This window comes from Plecotus auritus, assembly GCF_963455305.1.
Source record: "Plecotus auritus genome assembly, chromosome: 2".
Taxonomy (NCBI): domain Eukaryota; kingdom Metazoa; phylum Chordata; class Mammalia; order Chiroptera; family Vespertilionidae; genus Plecotus; species Plecotus auritus.
In genome coordinates, this window is record NC_137771.1 from 199,429,891 (window position 1) to 199,453,535 (window position 23,645).

The window sequence follows — 23,645 nt, forward strand, 5'->3', positions numbered from 1 at the left end:
ATTTGAGAGGCAACTATTGCTATTACTTTCTAAGACATTGTTGAGAAATGTTCTATGCATTTAAAAGCTTAAATACATACCTATATTCTCTTCTTCCCTCTTTGGATCCAATATGCTGCCATTCTGCTCTTCAATGTTTTCCCCCTCTCTGCTTCCACAATGCACTCTCTAGTATAGGGTTTCTCAACTCATCACAATTCACATTTGGGGCTGGATAACATCTTGTTGTGGGGCTGTCCTGTGCCGTGTACATCACAGGTTTATAGAAAGCATCCCTGGCCTCTGCACCCAAGATAGCATAACACTCCCCGGTTTTGACAACCAAAAAGGTCTCCAGCAGTTGGCAAATATGCCCTGGAGGGCCAATTGTCCTGGCTGAGGACCACTGAACCAATAAAACATTTCTATCACCCTGTGTTTTATTAAATCCAATTGCTTATGTTCTCTCCCCCACAAGTCTGTATGCTTCTTTAGTGAAGGTATGATATCTTGATCATTTCTTGATTTTTTTGACATAGTACTTTGCTCACACTATCCGCTTCACAGAGTTGTTAAATGAAAGAAATAGACATGGTGTTGAATATAATTAATGTTATATATCTTAAACACCATGAAATTCTCATTAAAGGATAAAGTAATAATATGCTAATAAGTTTCCAGGGTACTTGTGGGGGTTACTACTAAAATGTCATAGACATTTTAATCATTATTTGGAGGCAAAAAACTCAATGGGTGACAAGAATACCAACCATGTAAGGTAGAGCATATGGTGCCAAATAAATGATGCAGGGATCAAATGGTACTGAATTTAGAGGAAGCTTAGAGGCAAGCCTTATGGCTGTGTCAGTAGATAGTTTTTGAATGAATGAATGATTCATATGTTAACGTGTGTGTGTGTGTGTGTGTGTGTGTGTGTGTGTGTGTGTATGAGAGAGAGAGAGAGGGAGAAGGATGTGTTGGTTGGGGTGGTTGGCATGCTGAGGCTTCTAAGACTCTGGCAAAACTAGGAATTTAAGAATTAAAGAGTTCCCACTGAAAGCTTGAGATACAGGCTTTAGATCTTTCATCAAGTTATCCCGAGGACATGAACGGGGTAGTGTTTGGGGCTGCCCAATTCTGGATTTCTTACTGAAGTTTTAGGAGTGTATGTCCCAAGAAGTGAAATGTGTAAGGTAGCCCCAAGGAAAGCTCTTCTCTCCTTCCCTCCCTCGTTTGCTCCTTTAGTGAACATCTACTGTGCCAAGGATGTGTCGGCCCCGTGCCAGGAACGGGAAATGCAGCAGTGAGCAGGGTGCTGAGAAGGATTCAGTTCTGATGGAGGTTTGATTAAACAACCAGCGACTTCACATATATCCGATACAATATGAACTCTGAAAGATCCTACTGCTTTTTCTAATCCCCCAACCAGCTGCATTCATAATGTATATCTATGCTCTCGTGTCTCTGTACACAGCAAAGGCAATTAAACATTACCTTGTAAACCTTCCGGATATGCCAAAAATTTTAAGCTACACTGACCACAATAATTGACTTACCATTGCAGTACTACTCCCTCAGGACCGAAAAGCAGCAGATATTCTATGTGTGTGAAATAATGGCCTAGATGTTTGGGTGGGACAGTGAGAGTGAATCTCTAATCGAACTAAAAATAGAGCCATGGTTAGAAAGCAGAATGCAATTATCCTGTTGGAATTTGGCCGGTATGGTAGACAGCTCTCTCATTTCTTAAGAAAGGGAGCACAGACCTTTAGATTATACTAAGCTTGAACCATGAAAGTATTTCTGACTCAAGTTCAAAGGCACCCTTTATCTTTAGCATCTCCACCAATACCACCTTTTTGACAATCTCACTGAAGAGTTCAGAGCCTCAGTCGCTGGATGTGAGTCATGAAAACCTTTACTCAAGGGAAATTCACTTCCTTCGTGTGCATAGCAGACATTTAGAGAAACTTATTAGTGTTTCGCAACGTAAGCTCTCTAAATAAGGGGTAGAAGATGTGGCATCGGACACATCAATATCATCTCACTCCTGGAAGTTCAGTGCAGCTTAGAAAAGCATCTGCTCAGTCCTAAATCTGGGAGAGCAAGGCTTTTTTGATTGTAGACTCCTTGAGAATTACTGAAAGCAATGAATGTGCTATCTCCTCCCTGGTGTTCTCTCTCTTTCTCTGCAATGGGAATGCACACTGTATGTAATTTCAGGGATGAAGACCTCTGAATTCAGTCCATGGGTCCTCACACTCCAGCTTTAGAAGCTATTATTTGGCCAGCTTGATTGTCTGTATGTTGCTAATTCAGGAGAAGAAAACTAAATTCTCTCCTGCAACTCATGAATTGCTAAGAAAATCTATCACCTCAGCTCTCTCTAGATGGAGACTTCGTTTCAAAACATAGCATATAAAGAGGCCTTACATGTTGCGTTTCTTTTATCTTGCTATATATTTGACTTTATCTCATAAAAAACAGATTGTTTTTATTTTCTATTTTATAGAAATGATAGAAAACAATCATTGTATAAGTTGAATCTCAAACTCACAGGTAGCTTAATTCTAGGATAAATATCTTGGGGTTGGCTACTTAAAGGTATTTCCAAAAAGATTTTGCATGTTCTAGGTACTTTAATGTTAGTAATATAGTATGATATTTTACAATGAACAAATTAGGGCAACTTAATCAAATTATTCAAGTGAATTTTATTTTCTTGGAATATTTAAAATAAATTACTCAATATGTAATATGCTGGGTATATTTTGAAGCTACTTCTTCAAAACCAATGTTTTTTTTTTATTGAAGACTTAGAATATTTACATCATCTCACTAAGTACTGTTTTAAAAAGTATTTAGTTCTCACAGCAGAAACTCATTTATCCTCTCTTCCTTCTTTCTTTTCTCTATGATTTATTATTACCGGACACATTGAGATATTCGATCAACACATTTATTGATTATGTACCCTACAAGGCATTGTATTTGATGATAGGGAAGTTCAAAGATAAGACAGGTCTTCTGGAGACTATAATCTATTTTTAAAGATAAAACATGGACCAGGATAATATAAACTTAATGTTTTGACTATATTTATAATTTTGTTTGTAGAAGTTAAACGTAGTTATTATATTTATCTGGTAAATAACTATATTTTACCTCAGAAATCCATAATAAATAGATAATTCAACATCACTTTAAAAAGCTTTTATGAAATAACATGAGAGAGAGAGATGAGAGAGAAACATCGATCGGTTGCCTCCCATACACACCCAGACTGGGGACTGAACTCACAACCTGGGTATGTGCCCAGACCGGGAATTGAATCTACCACCTTCCGGTGTATGGGATGATGCTCCAACCAACTGAGCCATAAGGACCAGGGCAAAATAACATTTTTTTAAAAATTGGTGTTTGTTTCTTACCAGACAAGGCTGTCAAATTTGCATTTTTGGTGAAAACTTCAGTTATTCCAAGAGCCTTCAAAACATCTTGTAGATCAATTTCCTGTTCCACTGTGAACCTGGAGAACACAAGGGGGAAAAATTAGTTACCGCATTTTTAAAGTATTTCATTACAATATCTTGTTACCTGGGACAAGAATAAAATGTTAGATATGTAGATGTTTAAAGCCTGTTTTGTGAGAGAAAATTATACTAAAACTGGCTTTAGACTGCAAATAGTATTTGATTGTGCTTATAAAAAGAGGGGAGGCGGTCAAATGGAATAATATAACAGAAGAGTATTAAATTAAGTAGGAAAATACATAATATGGACACAAGACCATAATATATGGTGGAATAAATGAGTTTTGAGATCAAGAATAATTATCGTAGTACTATGTAAAATTTGTACATAAACGGTTGTCAAGTCCTTTGAACTATAAATATATGTATATTTTTTTAAATATATTTTATTGATTTTTTACAGAGAGGAAGGGAGAGGGATAGAGAGCTAGAAACATCGATGAGAGAGAAACATCGATCAGCTGCCTCCTGCATACCCCCCACTGGGGATGTGCCCGCAACCAAGGTACATGCCCTTGACCGGAATCGAACCCGGGACCCTTCAGTCCGCAGGCTCTATCCACTGAGCCAAACCGGTTTCGGCATATATTTGTTTTTTTTAAAGCTGGTAATGATTAATCACACATTTCTCCAAGATGCTTCATTCTCTTTTTAGTATCCTGGTCAACTTTCTACCCAATGAAAAGGGTTAGATAAGAGCCAAGTTTTGCTGTAAAATGAATACATCCAGCATTTCAACTCCATGTAACTCACAGAAAGGAAACATAAAAACTACCACGTTTAAAAATATATATGTTTTCACTTATATTAATCTCTAGGACATAAGCCTGTTCTCATGGTAGCATCCCACAAAAATTGTTAATCAATGAAAGTGAGTTAAATATTATATCTTTAAAACCATGCACTTTTATAATTATACAGAGATTTTAAAATCAAGAATAATAGATCTTTTTGTTCCAATGAATTAATATACATAATTAATATACTATATGAATTATTATACATAATTGTGCCTCATTTTTGTAAAAATAAATACAACATTATTTAAAAACGTAAAAATAAGAACAGTGGTCATAAACAGAACATTAATTTAAAAAATGGTTTTCACAGAAAGCCAGATTGTTACTAAACGGAATATCTCCCAAACCAATGAATTATATCACTCATCTTACTAGTAAAAGATATGGACCAAACACGGCTGCATTAACAAACAAATGCATTTGTTAAAAGCAAAGGGTTTTAATACTTTCTAAATGTGCCTCCTGATTAATGTGGATGAAAACATAAATTTTAGGCAACGACTGTGTACTTAACAGAGCTAAGTGCGATAGTCACTAAACATCACATTAGCATCACTTCTGATCTCTGGTTTTAAGAAGAGTGACAGGGAATGATTGCTATAAATGAGACAGACACCAAGAGGAGTGATTAGTTTTAGCAGGTCTATGTTTATGAAAAAAATCAGAGCAAAAGACAAGGATATGTAGAGCAAACATATTAAACTAAGTACTAAATTTTATCTATATCCTACACTTTAACTTGGACTTAACATTTTTTTTCTACAAAAAGTAGATATCTATTGTAAAACTACAAAAGGGGATGAATAGGAAAATATGGACTATCTTGGAGAATACATTTGATGACTTAAGGTTTTTGTGTGTGTGCTTTATTATTATCATTATTATTAATTTATTTTTGATCACTTACATGGAGCTTACTATATGTTACAAGAGTAGAAAAAACAGTAATATAAATATCACTGCAGCCCTTTGAAGTAGATTATTATTATTATTATTATTATTATTATTATTATCCCTAGTTAAAAGAAGAAGAAACTGAGGGCAGAAAGATGAAATAACCTGACAAGGCCATGCAGCTAAATAAATGGCAAGACTGGGATAGGGGTCCAGGTAGCATGATATTTGTCCTGATTCTCCTAAAATAGAAAGGAAAGGGAGATGTCAGGACGGAATTCTTTTTACCTCTTAAAATCAACTTGTTTGTTTCACAATTCTGAGGCCGGCTGTTTCGGTGAGGACAGCAATTTAGCCGGACTGACGTGGGCAAGTTCCTTGATTTCCATATGCCTCAGTTTTGGCATCTGGAAAATGGCAATAATAATAATACCCACTTCATAGTATTGTTGAAGGGATTAAATAAGATTTCTCAGTCTTAAGATGGTGTTGGCATGTAGCAGGCATGTGATAAATGGCAATACTGTTAACGGTTCTTCTTATATTGAAGTTATGTATAATATTCACATTATTATACTGTTAAGATGTATATATTTGCATTTTAGTGGTGATGAAGTAACCTGATTAAGTAGCTGTATTAATCCCTGCTACTTTCACTGCAAATTAGTCAAATCTAGTGTTGTTGTTTTTTTTCATTTTAATATTTGTAGTATCTGCATAGGACAAAACACATAGGTGGAAGTGAACTCAAATCATGAGAATGTTGTTCTAAGTTGAAGACAGGATGTAAACAATTTCCATTTATTCATTCATCCTCTTCTTTTCCTCATCAAACTATTGAAGAATACCTATTATCCTTTTAAAATATCTTTCCCCTTTATACAGACTAATATTAATATAAATATTCATTATCTTTTTTATACTGAGTGCTTACTATGTCACAGGCATTATGTGAATCCTTTTATGTACAGTATTTCCTTTAATCATCCCCATGACAATCTCACATAACCCTATGATATAGATATTATCTCTAGTCCACAAAAGAGCCCCCAAAAGCTATGCAACTTACCCTAGTCACACAGCTAACAGGTCATCAAATGAAGGTATGAACTAAGTTCTTTCTGACTGCAAAGCCCCCCAGACTAATCACTATAATTACAACAATGGTTTATTTAAAAACAAATAAACATATACAGGCAGATTTTATATTTCACCCACTGAATTTAAAAATAAAAGGCCAAACACTGCTTTAAAAAAACACCAAAGGCATGCCTGCTTTAATAAAGGCATACAATGTAATGGCATATCTGCACCTTTTTATCTGAAGAAGTTGAAGAAGTATGTGGAGGGCAGAAGCATCAGAGACTGAGTAGACATGTGGAGCAAATGTTACAAAAAACAAATATATATTACCTTTAATAAAATTTATAAGTAATTAAGAAACTAAGCAAAGCATTTGTAGAAAAACCTAATAAAAAGCATTAGGGTTAAAGAACAAAATCAAATGACTTATGCATTGGTTTTCTTTTATAAACATGAAACTGAAGTGCTTTATTAGTAGGCAATCATTTCAAAATAATAGCATGGTTCCCAGCTACATACTAGTAACAGAGAATCACTTATATCCTTTGATTTCTCTCTGGTCACAACTGATAAATCTGAGCCTACAAAAGTCAGAGTGGAAAGACATTACAGCCAGACCTCTGCCTTCCAAGTATTAAGATACTGGATTTTGATTTTAGAAAACTCTTCTTATAACTAAGCTGCATCAGTAAATACTGAAGAGCCAGAGCATGTAATGAAGAGAGGAATGTTCATTAAAACCAGTTTTTAAAACTTGTACCTAGAGAAAAGTATATATAAAACTACCCATAGGTTAACATAAGATAAATACTAGTATTTAAAATGCACATTGAGCCCAGACGATGTGGCTCAGTGGTTGAACCAGGAGGTCACAGTTCAATTCCAGGTCAGGGCTCATATATCTATACTAATAAAAGCCTAGGTGGTCCTCGCGCCCTCAAGCGACACCCTCACGTCATCACAAGATGGCCGCCACAAGATGGCCGGCAGGGGAGGGCAGTTGGGGGCAACCAGGCCTGCAGGGGAGGGCAGTTGGGGGCAACCAGGCCAGCAGGGGAAGGCAGTTGGGGGCGACCAGACCAGCAGGGGAGGGCAGTTGGGGGCGACCAGGCCGGCAGGGGAGCAGTTAGGCATCAATCAGGCTGGCAGGCTGAAGTGGTTGGGGCAATCAAGCAGGCAGGCAGGCGAGCAGTTAGGAGTCAGCAGTCCTGGATTGTGAGAGGGATGTCCGACTGCCAGTCTGACTGTGGGATTGGGCCTAAACTGGAAGTCAGACATCCCCTGAGGGGTCCCAGATTGGAGAGGGTGCAGACTGGGCTGAGGGACACCCCCCACCCCCGCAATTTCATGCACCATGTCTCTAGTATATCTATATTAGCCAAACTATTTTTGCTACCATGGGTAAATTGGAAGACTATCTGACAATCTCATTTAAATGTTAGAGATGTATGCTTGTGCACAAACCTTGTGGAATTCCACTGGATTTGGCACTATCACATAGTTACAGCGATCTTACCATCTTCTAAGCAGACTTCTTGTATTTTGGATAAAAATACACTTTTAATTTATTATCTGATTCCTGTAGGATTTATTGTTGGGGGGGGATAACACAAATACAAAAGTCATTGTCCCATCTCTCCTCCCCAATGCCCTGAAATACCCTATACCTCTTAAGGAAAGCATTTTACAGCTTTCTGTATAAAATGTAGTACAACAGAAAGTAAAGTACCTGTCAAGTAGAACAAGAATTGGTCAAATTACAGAAATGCAAAGTTGCATTTTTTGGTAATAATTTCCATATGAATAAAATTACACAAACCATTTAGACAGACACTTGAGTGAACCTAGAACGCAGCTATCAGAACAATGTTACCTTTGCTAAAATTGGGTCACATAAGTCATTACCTTTATTGAACATTTTGTGGATCCTAATGCTGTAAAATGGAGGTGGTAGATAGTTTCCCATTGATTATTACTGACACATTAGTATTTGAAAATAGCCAATCTCTTGAAAAGGGAAACTAAATTTATATTTCCTCTCATTTAGCCTCCCTCTGTTCACAGAATTCCTACAGAAATGAATACATGGTAATCAGCTGTGCCTAGTTTAGTAACAGGCATTAATATGAGCAAGCAAGCTAAACTATTTCATAAATGAAGAGTATCTCTTAGAATATGAAAAAATAATTTTCTTCTGCAGCCACGTTCAGTTTCTCAGTGGATAGGACCTGGAGGCCACATTTTCTAGTGAATATGGTTGAATTAGAACATGTGATATTTAAGCATTCATTTACAATTCTGCTACAGTTCTCCTAAGTAACTTTGCATCCTCACAGAATTAAGCATTTGGAGATGCTGCACTTAATGCATAAAATTCAATAAGGAGAGCATTAACACTGTACTGATGTTCTCATATTATCAAAAGGAATTCATGCCCGGCTGATGTGACTCAGTCGTTGAGCATCGACTCATGAACCAAAAGGTCATGGGTTTGATTCCCAGTCAGAGCACATGCCTGGATTGAGGGCTCGATCCCCAGTAGGGGGTGTACAGGAGACAGCTGATCGATGATGTTTCTATCTCATGGATGTTTCTATGCCTCTCCTTCCTATCTCTCTAAAAACCAATAAAAATAATTGAAATAAAGAGGAATTCATTATAAAATTCAAGGAAAAACATAAGATTAATAATAAAGGTCTCTGGATGAGAGTTTAGATCTGTTTTAGATATTTAAATGTAGTTAATGTTCAAAAGTAAATTCTTTAAGAGTTAAGATATATTGTTTATATATTCAGTATGTATACATCAATTATATAAATACTAGAGGCCCAGTGAATGAAATTCGTGCACGGGAGTGGGGGGGTGTCCCTCAGCCTAGCCTGCACCCTCTCCAATCTGGGACCCCTCGAGGGATGTCCGACCGCCCATTTAGGCCCGATCCCACTCGGGCCTAAACGGGCAGCGGACATCCCTCTCACAATCGAGGACTGCTGGCTCCCAACCACTTGTCTGCCTCTGCCTGATTGCCCCTAACCGCTTCTGCCTGCCAGCCTGATCACCCCCTAACCACTCCCCTGCCAGCCTGATCAATGCCTAACTGCTCCCTGGCCAGCCCGATTGCCCCTAATTGCCCTCCCTTGCCGGCCTGGTCACCCCTAACTGCCCTCCCCTGCAGGCCTGGTCACCCCTAACTGCTCTCCCCTGCCAGTCTGGTCACTCCTAACTGTCCTCCCCTGTAGGCCTGGTTGCCCCCAACTGCCCTCCACTGCAGGCCTCGTCCCCCTCCCCCAACTGCCCTCCCCTGCAGGCCTGGCCCCCCCCCCCCAACTACTCTCCCCTGCAGGCCTGGCCCCCCCAACTGCCCTCCACTGCAGGCCTAGTCCCCCCCCAACTGCCCTCCCCTACAGGCCTGGTCCCCCCCCAACTGCCCTCCCCTGCAGGCCTGGGTCCCCAACGGCCCTCCCTTGCTGGCCTGGTCTCCCCCACTGCCCTCATCTGCTGGCCTGGTCACCCCTAACTGCCCACAACTGCCCTCCACTGCAGGCCATCTTGTGGCGGCCATCTTGTGTCCACATGGGGGCAGCCATCTTTGACCACATGGGGGCGGCCATCTTGTGTCTTGGAGTGATGGTCAATTTGCATATTACCCTTTTATTAGATAGGACTAGAGGCCTGGTGCATGAAATTCATGCACTGGGGGGGGGGTGTCCCTCAGCCCAGCCTGCACCCTCTCCAATCTGGGACCCCTGGGATTGCCGTCGGACATCTCTCTGGCAATCTGGGACTGCTGGCTTCTAACTGCTCACCTGCCTGGCTGCCTAATTGCCCCTAACCACTCTACCTGCCAGCCTGATAGCCCCCTAACCACTCCCCTGCTGCCTGATTGACATCTAACTGCTCCCCTGCCGACCCGATCGCCCCCAACTGCCCTCCCCTGCTAGCCATCTTGTGACGATGTGGGGGTGGCCATCTTGTGACAGGACGGCATGAGGGTCCATTTGCATATTACCTCTTTATTGTATAGGATATATACATATATATATATACATACACACACACACACACACACACACACACACACACACATATATATATATATATATGTATATCATATGGCCTTAGCTTTGTTAGATATTCACTGGCTACCTCTTTCTCCCTGAGCATAGACATAGTGGAAACTTGCTACATAAATGTGTTGTCATGGAAAGTTATGGAAAATTAGTATTTTATCAAAAAATAAAAATAAATAAATATTTGGAGTATGAATACCTTAATTTTTATATGTGGACTAAGAAATGTATGGCTATATATTATGTATGGTTACATATTATAGATATGTAATACTAACATAATGTGTATATATCTTTCTATCCAAACCTGTCTATAGTTCCAAATAATCTCCATCAACATAAACAAACACCAGCTAAGTTTTTTGGAAAAAAAAAGCATTTATATAAGATATAACTTTGAAATAATTCCAAAATTTAGAATATGAATGAATGTTTAGTAATTCAATTTTAATATTAATATCTTACTTATCATTTTTCAATGTTCATATTAATCATATTTGTATAATTTTCTTAATATGGAATGAATGTTAGAACTGTACTTCCACATACACACATACATATATGTTTATCTGTTGTTTATTTTCATGTCTTGCTTTCTAGTCCAGAATTTACACACTATGTTTGCTTATGAACTTGTTAGTTATAAGTTGCTTATAAACTGGTCTTATTCCCCTACTAGGTTTTAAGGTATTCAAGGACAGAATAAATATCTTCAGTTGGGTTTCATTTTGCAAACACATTTCTATCATGGGGGAGAGATCTGACTGTAGAAGAACTTACAGAAGTAAAGTAAGACTTACAAAAGGGTAATTTCATTGTGGGGTGGTAACATAAATGTCTTGTCACAATAGGGAGATGCATAAGTGAGGACAAAGTGAGGGTCAACTGCTCATCAGGGGATTCATGGAAGGCTTCCTAAAACTGGTGCCAGAGCTGTACCCTAAAGTTTAAGTATATAAATCTGGCAAAGCAATGTAAAGAGGGCATTTTAGGTCAATGCAAACAATATTCATAGAGACTCAGAGGCATGAAAAGAGCATGATGCCTGTGGCATAAATACAAGCACATAGATAGTACGTGCTACCAGATGTTTGCTGTGCTAGTGGCCAGAGGTAGGGTTGAGGAAGAGAATGGTAGTAAGAACAGCAGGGCCCTGTATGGACCTTATTCTTTTGGCCACAGGGAGAATTTTAAGCTTCTTCCTGCTTATTTACGGTTGTATTTTGGCATCTAGCACAGGGACTTGCTTGTTCTTTTGCCAACAATGTCAGAGATTATTTTTCCAGCTATAATCAACTTTAAATATTAATGAAATACAGAAGACTGTCACTGCAAATTATATTCAGAGACAATCTATTGGAAAATCTTTTAAAATGAAGCTAAGAATATTGACTCATATCTGAAACTAGGTGTTGGTAAATTGTATTGACTAAATCAATATGTGAGCCTGTGTCTCTGGGCAGGACCATGTGAGAATTAAAGAGTACTTTGAAAAAATAAGAAGGAGAAGAATAAGAGAAAGAAGGGGAAAAGGAGGAAAAGGAAGGGGGGAGGAAGAACAGAGGAAGAAGAGTAACAGGAGGATGAGAGAAGACAGAGTAGGACGAGTAACAGGAGGAGGAAAGTACACAAGACTTGAAATTCAAAAGTAATGGCAAGAGTTTCCCTAGGTCAGAATCTTCATTGATATCCCCCCGCTCCGTGCTTTCAGAGGGAGTCACACAGGCGCCTCTCACCTGGGCAGGTACACTTCCACTTTCTGCTTCTTCACAGAGTTTGCCCATTCTTCAATCAGCTGTGCTTTGAGCAGTGGCTCCAGAGTGGCCAGTGGAACTTCCTGTCTGGACAACACCAGCATCATACTTATCTCATCTCCCTCATATGGTATTTCCAGGACTTGGTAGATACCACCAGCTTCATTGGAGCCATCACTAAATTCCCCTAAAAAGAAAAGAAATGTGATAAAAGGGCCCGTGTCAAAGACGAAATAAAAGGTTTAAATTTGTTACAACTTTTTTAAAAATAGTATATAGACTATAAGAAATTTAGGCATCTGAGAAAAAGGTTTATTTAAAAACAGACCTTGAAATTCAAGTGAATCCAAAGTCCTGCAGAATTTATTTATTTTAGAATTCCCAGAATTAGTTCACATTTGTCCTAACGTGTTTTCTAGACTTAGTTTATATTTTAAAACGAGACTTCAAATAAATATAGGTTTAAAGGATACTATTAGAAACAATGAAATGTTCTGGTTAGAAAAAGGAAGTCCTGAATCCTATGCCACATTTACCAATACCCGCCTGATTACTAAGAAGGGAAAAATGGACCATGTAGTAAGTGGTGCTCTATTAATACTACAACTAAAAGTTTTGAGGCAAAGGTAGCATAGCCAGAATAAAAGACATTCCTTTCTACAATCGCTATATAGTGTATCTGTGGTGATTATCACTTTCAGGTTAGATAATTAGGTATATAAGATAACTGGCTTTGTGTTCTATAAACTTAACTAAACTGACAAGGCTTTCATAAAAAGCTCAGGTATTCTTTAAAACAAATGGTCCTGCCACAACTTCATAATTGTCCCCATTTTTCAAAAAAAGTAATGCTTTTGTTGTGAATATTTTCCTCTAATTGATCTAGGGCTCTTAAACTTCACATTAATCATTTCAATTCTCAAATAAATGGGTATTTTCTAGTTTTTACTGTTAATTTGATTACCTGTGATTATAATACTTTATTTTTACAATATACTTGTAAATAAAATAAGCTAGTAGGTATAACATTATACTTAGCTTACAATTATATTTCTGCATAACAACAAACTCTTACAGCTTAATGTAGGGTATAGAAAGGATTCACACCCAAACCTTCTAAAAAGTCTAATGAAACATCTTTGAAAATAATGCAAGAATACTGAATTGTATCATAAATTATAGACACTAAATAAATGAAACTATGAATTAATAATTTTGTCTGCCATACATACACAGGTGTGAAAGCAAAATTTCAAAAGAATGCTTGTAATTCAAAAAGGTGTAAGGCGTCAAATCGAGAGCTGAGTGGAACATATGGACAACTGAAAACCACCCCAAAGCCAATGACTTTTTGTAGTAAATGAATACTCTTACCCTAGTATTTTTATGTGAACAAAGTCACTTTGTAGGTGTGATCAAATTTATTAATGAAACATATTGAAAAGCTGTCATTGCACATAATATTCATAATATTCACTCAGGATCTAATTAGAGGCTTGGAAAATGGAGCTAAGAAAATTTATTTTAAACTAAATTGACAAGAACTTTAAGTACTGAATATTTCATGTTCATTCTTAAAAATTTGTCAAGCCCTGGCCAGTGTGGCTCTGTTGAACATCGTCCTATGCACCAAAAGGTCACTGGTTCGATTCCTCTTTGGGTACATGCCCAGGTTTTGGGTTTGATCCCTGGTCCGGGTACTTATGGGAGGAAACTGATCGATGTTTCTCTGTTTCTCTCTCTCTCTTTAAAATATATAAAAACATATTTAAAAAAAGAAATTTGTTTATATACCTCAAAAAGAGAGAAATAAAAGCCAAAATGTCATACCATAATAAAATTCTCCTTGTTGGTACATCATTGGAATTTGGACTTCACTTTCATCATCTTTAGTGAAGGAAAATGTTCTAGTATTTTCGGGTCTAAATTGTGACTTCCAGTTACCCTTGAAATAGACAGCATTGATGAGGGCCAGATGAGTGACAGCGGCAAAATCTCTTGGGGCTACCAAATCTTTCAACAGACCTATTCAGGAAAAATAAACGGATGAAAATTATATTAAATTAGAAGATGAAAGGGGACCAAAGATTATCAAATTACCATCCGATAGAGTGATTCAGAAAAACTCTATACTATTACTAAATTTATAATAAATTTTAAAAATACCTTACTTTCAAAAGAAAAATGTTACACACACACACACACACACACACATACACACACACACAACTATAGCTTAAGGGTATCTAAAATAGCCACACCACAAAATAACACCAAGTGTCGATACTTGCATCAACTGCAGAACTACCTGCAGCAGAATCTCAGGCTTCAACTCTTCCTAATTACAATTGATGCATGTAACACTCAGCACAGAGTAAGCACTCAATAAATGGTGCTAGGTTTATTCTTGAACATTGTACATGATTAAAATGTCATTCAATTCACCATGCCCCCATGTACATTGGATATCTTTCTACCAAATATAACAACTGTTTTGACTAGGTAAAAACAGATAAGTGAAAGCCAATTTAACTTGAGATGCTTTATTTTCTATCACTTATATTCATTTCCGAATCTATTTTAAAAGACACTGGGTCATTGTTGATAAGTATTTAAAAGGAGTTTGGAGCCCTCGCCAGTTTGGCTCAATGGATAGAGCATCAGCCATTGAACTAAAGGGTACCAGGTTCGATTCTGGTCGAGGGCACATACCTAGGTTGCAGGCTTGATCCCTGGCCTGGTCAGGGCACATGTGGGAGGCAAACAAAAGACGTGTATCTCTCACATAGATATTTCTCTCCCTGTTTCTCCCCTAACTTCCATTCTCTCTAAAAATTAATGGAAAAATATCCTCAGGTGAGGGTAAACAAACAAAAAGAGTTTGGAAACAAACAGCTTTTAATAATTCAATCTATTCCAGGTAGATTAATATTCTTGATTTATTCTTTGAATGTTAAAAAACAACAACATAAGTTTCTTTTATCTTACATTTTAATCTCATAGTTGAAAGAGTGATCTTAGTGAGGGTGATGATAGAGAAAAAGTAATATCATAGTGAAAAACATAGGACCAAATTTTGCTCTGTATTCTCTCGTTTTATTAACTACTGCACTTCTGAGCTTACGAAGGTGCTTCAGTTTTTGGGGATTGATAGGAATAGGGCATGTCATCAGGGTTTTTTGTTGCTGTTTCAACATAAAATTTAATAGATTAACATTAATTGGGGAGTTTGACAATATAAATTAATTTAATGAACAGCTGTAGTAAAACTACATTAAATTTGGTCTCATTTTTTGGATTCTAATTTCATTTTTTATGGTAAAATTAGAAAATAGAATTATAAAATATGAAACATTTGGAAAACTGAAATACACTTAGAATACATAAATTAAAAATAAAATTTTAAATTAATACATCTCTTTCTAATTTCTCTCCATTTATTTGTCCTTAACATGGGCTGCTCTTTTTTAAAGGAATCTTATACAATTTTTTGATTACCAATCAAGTCTTGTGGTTTAAAAGCCAACAAAAAATCTTTAAACTCTGACTTTTAACTTTCTTATTTTATTTTAATCATAAGATAGCCTCCACCAACTGCCATTCCAATCAGTATCTAATTTATTAAATAGCTCAAGCAAAGTTCCAAATTACTACACAGGAAAAACCCATCAACTGGGGAGTGTTAATCAATCAGCATCAAAATTCTAGGCATGGCAAAAGACTAAACTTACTAGTATTTCTCAAATGTTTCTTCATAAACAATGCTTCTAAAAAGACTTTAATCGATGTAGAATAAATATTAGATACTTAACTAAATTCTATATAATATACAAAATAGAAAAGGAATGAGGAGACAAATAATTTCAGGGCTAAGAGAGAGTCAAAACTAAGCTATTTGAGAAAGAAAAGAAGCAAATGACATACTATTTGTGTTATTCTCCACCCACTTATTGATGTGGTTGGCCACAGCAATATTTTGACTGAAGTCCACATGATTCACTTCCGCATTAAAATATTTTTTCATCGTTTGCAAAAATTCATCATTGATGTGAAATTCATTTTGCACAAAGAGGGAACTGGCAATTTTCAGCACATACTGGCTCTTTTCAGCAGTGACCATGTTAGAAAAATCCTTCAAGAAAGAAAATTCTTCACCTGAAAAATGACATAGGGTAAGTTTAATAGTGGAACAAACAGAGAATGTATGGGCAGTAAAAACACAGTCAACGGGCCCAGGGGAAAAGCACTTGCTTATTCGCCACATTGACATGGTGAGAAAGTTCAATATTTCTGTGATTTCTAGATGTTCAACTTAACAGTTTTGAACTTTAGTGTTATTAACTGATATTATTTTTCATTTTAATCGATATCTTGGTAGACTCTTGATAAAGTAAAGATTTTTTGGCTGTTTACTTTCAAAGTGCTTAGGTTACTTTCATTAAATTAGTCTTATGTTTATCAGAAATAAGAATTAAGTTTACTTTTCTAGCTTAAAAAATATTTTTAAATTTACTTTTATTAGACTTTTTTTTAAACCTTATAACTAGAAAATCCTTTATAAATTGTTTTAGTTCTTAACTTTTTAATGAGTTAATTCACATGTATATTAGAAACATTAAAATAGAAATCTTATACCATGTCAAACTGATTACAAAATACCTTTTGGCTACAAATTTTTTACTATATCTAATTCTCATAATAATGAAAACATGATTTTAAGCAAAAAATTCTGATATTCTTAGAGAATCATGTTTCTTTTCTTTATAGCACTCATCACAGTTGTAACGTTTCATTTACTTATATGAAAATTGATTACATACTAGTATATCTCTCCATCTAGACTTAAAATTCTATCAGAGCAAGAACCATACTTGCTTTTATTTATCACAATAAGGTTTATTTAAATATTATTATTATTAATCCTTTATAATAAAAGCCTAATATGCAAATCGACCAAATGGTGGAACGACCAGTCGGCGGGGAGTGGGGCCAGCAAGCAGGTGGCTCCAGGCCAGCCAAGGCGGGTACCAGCAAGCAGAGGGAGGGGATGTCGATTGGGGGTGGGGGGACAGCAGCAACTAGCGGTGGCAGAGGGGTGATCAGGGGATGGAGATGGCCACTCGCCAGCTGGCCCTGTCCCCTGATTGGCCCACGGGTCGCCTTCTGCAGAGGGAGGCCAGACTGTGGCTTAGGCCCACTCCCCAAGGGCTCCTGGTCTGCGAGAGGGCACAGACCGGGCTAAGAGACCTCTCCCTGAGTGTATGAATTTTCGTGCACTGGGCTTCTAGTAATATATAATTGCTTTCAATTAACTCAGCCAGGGATGGAACCCAGAATTAACGCCTTTCTTGGGTTTCCTAAAGTTTCTCCTAGCCATACCATATTGATGAGAATACTTTCTTACTGTGTGAAATACTGCTGTCTCTGGCACAAGGCAACATAACTGAGCTGAAAGTTAAAGTTAAACCATCCCGAGAAATCAAACCTAAGCATACTTACCATTTTTCAGCCTGTCATATCCCATTGAATGACGGATTTCTTTCAGGGTAGTCCCTTGGGACCCCAGTTCCACCATTCCCATAGCAAGGGTGACGCTCAATGGAGAGAAAAGGATATTTCCATCTTCCCCAGTGGCTCGAAGGTTATTATACATATTCACCGAGAACTCAGCAATGGTTTCATCAGGGAAAGTGGTCCCTACGGCCAAACTTTGAAGAAGCAGCAAAGAGAAGAGCCCAAGGACAGCCATGTTGGAAGAGTTTCAATCCTGGAGAACAGTAATGTACATATTAATTATCTCAGAAACTATATATAGGAATTCTTTTTTAGTAAAGTTGTAAAGCAAACCAAAAGTTTTTAAACATATACAGTATTAATATCTCTATAACAAAAGCCCTATTAAAGGATATGTTGGAACGACCCCCTCTTTTGTTTTGCTTAATCCCTTCACCTTTTATATCCAGCCCCACAACCTCCCCTTTGACAGCTGTCAGTCTGTTCTCAAAAAGGAAGGTCCTGTTTTTAAAAAGTCAATTAATAGTCAATTGAATAAATAACATTGCTAAGTTCTGCGGATACTCTCAGAAACAAGATGGCCCTGGCCCCCACCTTCACGGGTTAAGGTTATGTATAGATACATACCAGGTATACAACAAGTAATGATAGGTTGTGTTTGTTGGAGGTAATCAATTCATTTTTCATAGCCTCAACATATATATTTTGGTCATAATTTTGAAATAGTTTACTCTAACTTACACCACCTAACGTAGATCCAGGACAACTACAATGAAAACCAAAAGATATTCACAGGGTTTAAGATGAACTTGTGAAGTTAGGCATTTGGAAATGCCACTTGACTCATTCACTACAATTTTTAAAGGTAACGCACCATGCAGCTGGGTTACCAAGTAGTGGGAAGAGATCAGACACACACCTGCCACGGGGCCATTCATTCAGCCCAGCTGCAGAACCCACAGGAAGTGATAAAGTGTAACCCAGAGAAAAGGCAGATTTAGCACATCCTTGTTTGCTTTTTCTTACACGTTAGTTCCCTATGAGGCTGCTGCTCCCAGTGACAATCTCAGAGTGGGAAGAACCTTCTAAACACTGTCCTTTTCATACTCAGGACAATGTTACCATGTCAGCTATACCAACAAACCAGTGCAAGCTCATCTGGTTCTTTTTGTTGTTGTTTTTGTTTTGTTATTCCTCACCTGAGGATATTTTTCCATTGATTTATTTTTATTTTTTTTTCAGAGAGAGTGGAAGGGAGGGGGAGAGACAGAGAGAAACATGGATGTGAAAAAGACACATCAAATGGTTGCCTCCTGCACATACCCCAACCAGGGCCGGGGAACCTGCAACCAAGGTATGTGCCCTTGACTGGAATTGAACCCGGGACCCTTCAGTCCACGGGCTGATGCTCTATCCACTGAACCAAACAGGCTAGGGTGCTCATCTGGGTTCTTGAACCAATTTCTCTTGGGAAGAGAAAGCAGTGCCAGTGTACAATCTCTGAATAATATTTTTGCCTCTCAGCACATCAGTGTTCCAAAAGCTTTGACCCCCCACAAACAGCCAGACTGGCACACACTGGGGACATGATTCTCTTGTATCCTCACAGGTTGTTCCCATAGGTATCTGAAAGCTAAACTGATTATTTAAACAATTAAGCAGCTTACTTGTTATCCTATATAATAAAAGGGTAATATCCAAGTTGACTGAACAGCAGAACGACTGGTCGCTATGACGCGCACTGACCACAGGGGGCAGACGCCCAATGCAGGAGCTGCCCTACCCCACAGGCCCTGATCACCCGATCAGAGCCTGCTGGACAACCTCTTGGTCCCTTCCCCTGGCCGGCAGGCTCCGATTGCCTGATGGGGAACGGGGAACTAGGGGTGGATGGCGGCGGACGAGCATGGTGCCAGGCCTAGGCCCCCACCCCGCTGGTTGTCCCACACACAGAGGGCGACCAGCATCGGGGGACAGGGCCGGCAAGCGGGTGGGAATGGCCAAGCTCTCAGTCCCTCCCCCCGGCCAGCAGGCTCCGATCACCCGATGGTGAATGGGGAACAGGGGGTGGGTGGTGGTAGGGGCTGGGGCTGGCTGCCAGCAGCCGGCAGCTGGGGAAGATGGCCCTGATCGCAGGCCAGGCCTAGGGACCATACCCATGTACGAATTTCATGCGCTGGGCCTCTAGTCTATATATATAAAAGCCTAAGTGACCAAATGCCCAAACAACCAAATAACCGAACAACCAGTCGCTATGACACGCACTGACCACCAGGGGGCAGATGCTCAAAGCAGAAGCTGCCCCCTGGTGGTCAGTGCACTCCCATAGTCAACCTCCCACACCCTCTCCATCAGCCCCGATCACTGGCGTGGCCAAGGGACCCCACCTATGCACGAATTTGTGCACTGGGCCTCTAGTGTGAAAAAAAATATATAGATAGATAGATACCAACATTAAAACAACATCTAAAGTGATGTTGAGCAAACACATTTGGAAAATTGTTTTTCAATTAGTATGAAACTTTAATAGTCCCCATTACTCAGTTAAGAGAGTGCACATACATTTAATTAAGAGTAGTGTGTTTCCAACAGATTTTTGAGTCAGAGCTTTCTTTTTTTTATTTTTTATTTTAAATTTAATAAATTTTTATTGTTCAGATTATTACAATTGTTCCTCTTTTTTCCCACCATAGCTCCCCTCCACTCGGTTCCCACCCCACCCTCTGCCCTTACCTCCCCCGCACTGTCCTGATCTACAGGTGCACGATTTTTGTCCAGTCTCTTCCCACACCCCCCACACCCCTTTCCCCCTGAGAATTGTCAGTCCACTCCCTTTCTATGCCCCTGATTTTATTATATTCACCAGTTTATTCTGTTCATCAGATTTTTAATTCAGTTGATTTTTAGATTCACTTGTTGATAGATATGTATTTGTTGTTCATAATTTTTATCTTTACCTTTTTCTTCTTCTTCCTCTTCTTAAAGAATACCTTTCAGCATTTCATATAATACTGGTTTGGTGTTGATGAACTCCTTTAGCTTTTTCTTATCTGTGAAGCTCTTTATCTGCCCTTCAATTCTGAAGGATAGCTTTGCTGGGTAGAGTAATCTTGGTTGTAGGTTCTTGCTATTCATCACTTGAATATTTCTTGCCACTCCCGTCTGGCCTGCATAATTTCTGTTGAGAAATCAGCTGACAATTGTATGGGTGCTCGCTTGTAGGTAATTAACTGTTTTTCTTGCTGCTTTTAATATTCTCTTTGTCTTTTGCTCTTAGCATTTTAATTATGATGTGTCTTGATGTGGTCCTCTTTGGATTCCTTTTGTTTGGGGTTCTGTGTGCTTCCTGGACTTGTCTTTTTCTTTCACCAGGTGGGGGAAGTTTTCTGTCATTATTTCTTCAAATAGGTTTTCAGTATCTTGCTCTCTCTCTTCTTCTGGCACCCCCATAATTCTGATGTTGGTACGCTTGAAGTTGTCCCAGAGGCTCCTTACACTATCTTCAAATTTTTGGATTCTTTTTTCTTTTTGCTTTTCCGGTTGAGTGTTTTTTTGCTTCTTTGTATTTCAAATCTTTGACTTGATTCTTGCGGTCCTCTAGTCTGTTGTTAGGTCTCTGTATAATATTTTTTATTTCAGTCAGTGTATGCTTAATTTCTAGTTGGTCCTTTTTCATATCCTCGAGGGTCTCACTAAATTTATCAGCCTTTTCTAGGAAATTCCTGAAAAACCTTATAACCGTGGTTTTGAACTCTATATCCAGTTGTTTGCTTTCCTCCATTTCTTTCATTTGTGATGTTTCTTTGTCTCCGCATTTTCGCTGCTTCCCTGAGTTGGTAGAGTATCTTTGTGTGCTAGGTGTCCTATAGGGCCCAGTGGCTCAGCCTCCCCAGTTACCTGAGGTGGACACTCTTGGTGTACCCCTTTGTGGACTGTCTGCACAGCTTTGTTGTAGTTAAGTATTGATTGTTGGTATCACTGGGAGGAATAGACCTCCAGGCCAATTGGCTGTGAGGATCAGCTGTGTCTGTGCTGGGAGAACTTCTGTGCTGGAGACACCCTTATGAGACAAAAATTGCAAAATTGCAAAAGTCTCTGTGTTCAGCTTGGATGGGGCGGAGTCTCAGGGTGGAGCAGACAGCCTTGGCTTCCCGTCAGCCCTGCCCTATGAGGCCCCTGGGTCTCAGTGTCCCTCGGTAATCGCTGCAAGCACCTCTGAGAGAAAGCCGCCCTCGAGTTTTGCCTGCTGCCAGACAGTCCAGTTTCTCCCCAAATGAGTCTGGGTTCCCAGCTTCTCGCCCGGAACTGGAGTTCAGCGCAGTTAGGAGCTTCCGTCTTTCTCCCGCTTGAGAAAGTGAGCAGCACACTCAGCAGTCAGTCCTCTCCGCTTGCGCTCGCGCGCCTCTGGACCTCTGCCTTTCGCAGCTCCCCTGAGTCTCCGTGTGCTTTTCTCTTTTCCTGACAGTCCAGATTACCCCCGTATGAGTCTGGGTCCCCAGGGTCTCGCCCAGAACTGGGGTTCAGTGCAGTCGGGAGCTTCTGTCTCCCTCCTGCTTGAGGAAGCCAGCCAGGCACTCAGCCGCCAGTCCTCTCCGCGCACACGTCTCCGTACCTCAGCCTTTTGCAGCTCCTCTAAGTCTCCGTGTGCTTTTCTCTTTCCTTCTAGTTGTAGAATTGCCACTCAGCCAGCTTTCTTGTGGTTTTGGATGATGTCCGTTTTGTCTTTTAGTTGTAGTTTTGAAATTGTTGTGCGAGGCAGCAGTTTAGGTGTTTACCTATGCTGCCATCTTGATTTCTCGAGTCAGAGCTTTTTAATCAGTCCTGTAATGTTTTAAATTTCAATGTTAGAGAACTGCCTGGTTAATGTAAGTCCTTCACATTTGAGGGTTTAGTTTTAGATGTCAGTTCTCTTTGACTGAGAAGTTCCAAGTTTCTGCTCCCCCAACCCTATTTTAAAAAATACATATTTTTGCTGAAACCGGTTTGGCTCAGTGGATTGAGCGTCGGCCTGCGGACTGAAGGGTCCCGGGTTCGATTCCGGTCAAGGGCATGTACTTTGGTTGCGGGCACATCCCCAGTGGGAGGTGTGCAGGAAGCAGCTGATCGATGTTTCTAGCTCTCTATCCCTCTCCCTTCCTCTCTGTAAAAAATCAATAAAATATATTTTAAAAAAAATACATATTTTTATTGATTTCAGAGAGGAAGGGAGAGGGGGAGAGAGATAGAAACATCAATGATGAGAAAGAATCATTGATTGGCTACCTCCTGCACACCCCATACCAGGGACTGAGCCTGAAACCCAGGCATGTGCCCTGACCGAGAATTAAACTGTGACCTCCTGGTTCATAGGTCAACGTTCAATCACTGAACCATGCTGGCTGGGCTTGGAAGTGTTCTCTTACTGCCAGAAAGATACCCAAATCACTAATGCATCTTTGGGCTGCTAGAGGACTCCTAGAAAGAGCATACGTGCGTTGGTGAGAGGGCTCTTCCCAGGGCAGTGAGCAGCAGGCCACAGATTTACATATTCTGCTAGGAAACTAGGAACACTATGGCTGTGAATGGTGGGAGTTTGTCATGTCAGGAAACTCCTTAGTAAAGACCTAAAACACTCTGCTCTGATTATCCATAATTAAATGATCTCTCCTCCTTTTTGAAGGTAAGATTCCCAGTGTGCAAGCGAAACGATCTCTGCTATCCTGGTCCAACCTCTCTGATACCGCCTATCCCATCCCTAATCCCTAGCCCCCTCACTTCTGCTGCCTCTGATTACTCTGTCTGAGTCTTTTCCTTTCTCCCAGGGGAGAGGGAAAGATTTCCTTTTTTCCTCATACCTTCTAAGTGTAGTTGTTCTCCACGTATCTATTCCTGGCCTTCTCTCTGTAACGTTCTTCTCACTCCCACTGGTGAACTCTCAAAACAAAGATACTTATGCTATTATCCAATCATGTTATTCCCAAGTATGTAACATTCTAACTCTGGCTTTATTTTTATCTTAATTTCTGATGTGCATTGCAA

The 23,645-nt window shown here is 39.2% G+C and overlaps 1 protein-coding gene across 1 annotated transcript in view; it reads right to left on the reverse strand.

Moving 5' to 3' along the window:
* The window catches only part of SERPINI1 (serpin family I member 1), an 88,408-nt gene that overhangs the window by 11,536 nt on the left and 53,227 nt on the right, over positions 1-23,645 (reverse strand). Inside the window, exons 2-6 of the mRNA XM_080654083.1 lie at positions 17,613-17,880; positions 16,038-16,268; positions 13,944-14,138; positions 12,096-12,300; positions 3,411-3,508 (exon numbers count right to left, since the gene is read on the reverse strand). Coding sequence (XP_080510209.1) covers positions 3,411-3,508; positions 12,096-12,300; positions 13,944-14,138; positions 16,038-16,268; positions 17,613-17,862 — 979 coding nt within the window. The 5' untranslated portion in view covers positions 17,863-17,880. The remainder of the gene's footprint in view (positions 1-3,410; positions 3,509-12,095; positions 12,301-13,943; positions 14,139-16,037; positions 16,269-17,612; positions 17,881-23,645) is intronic.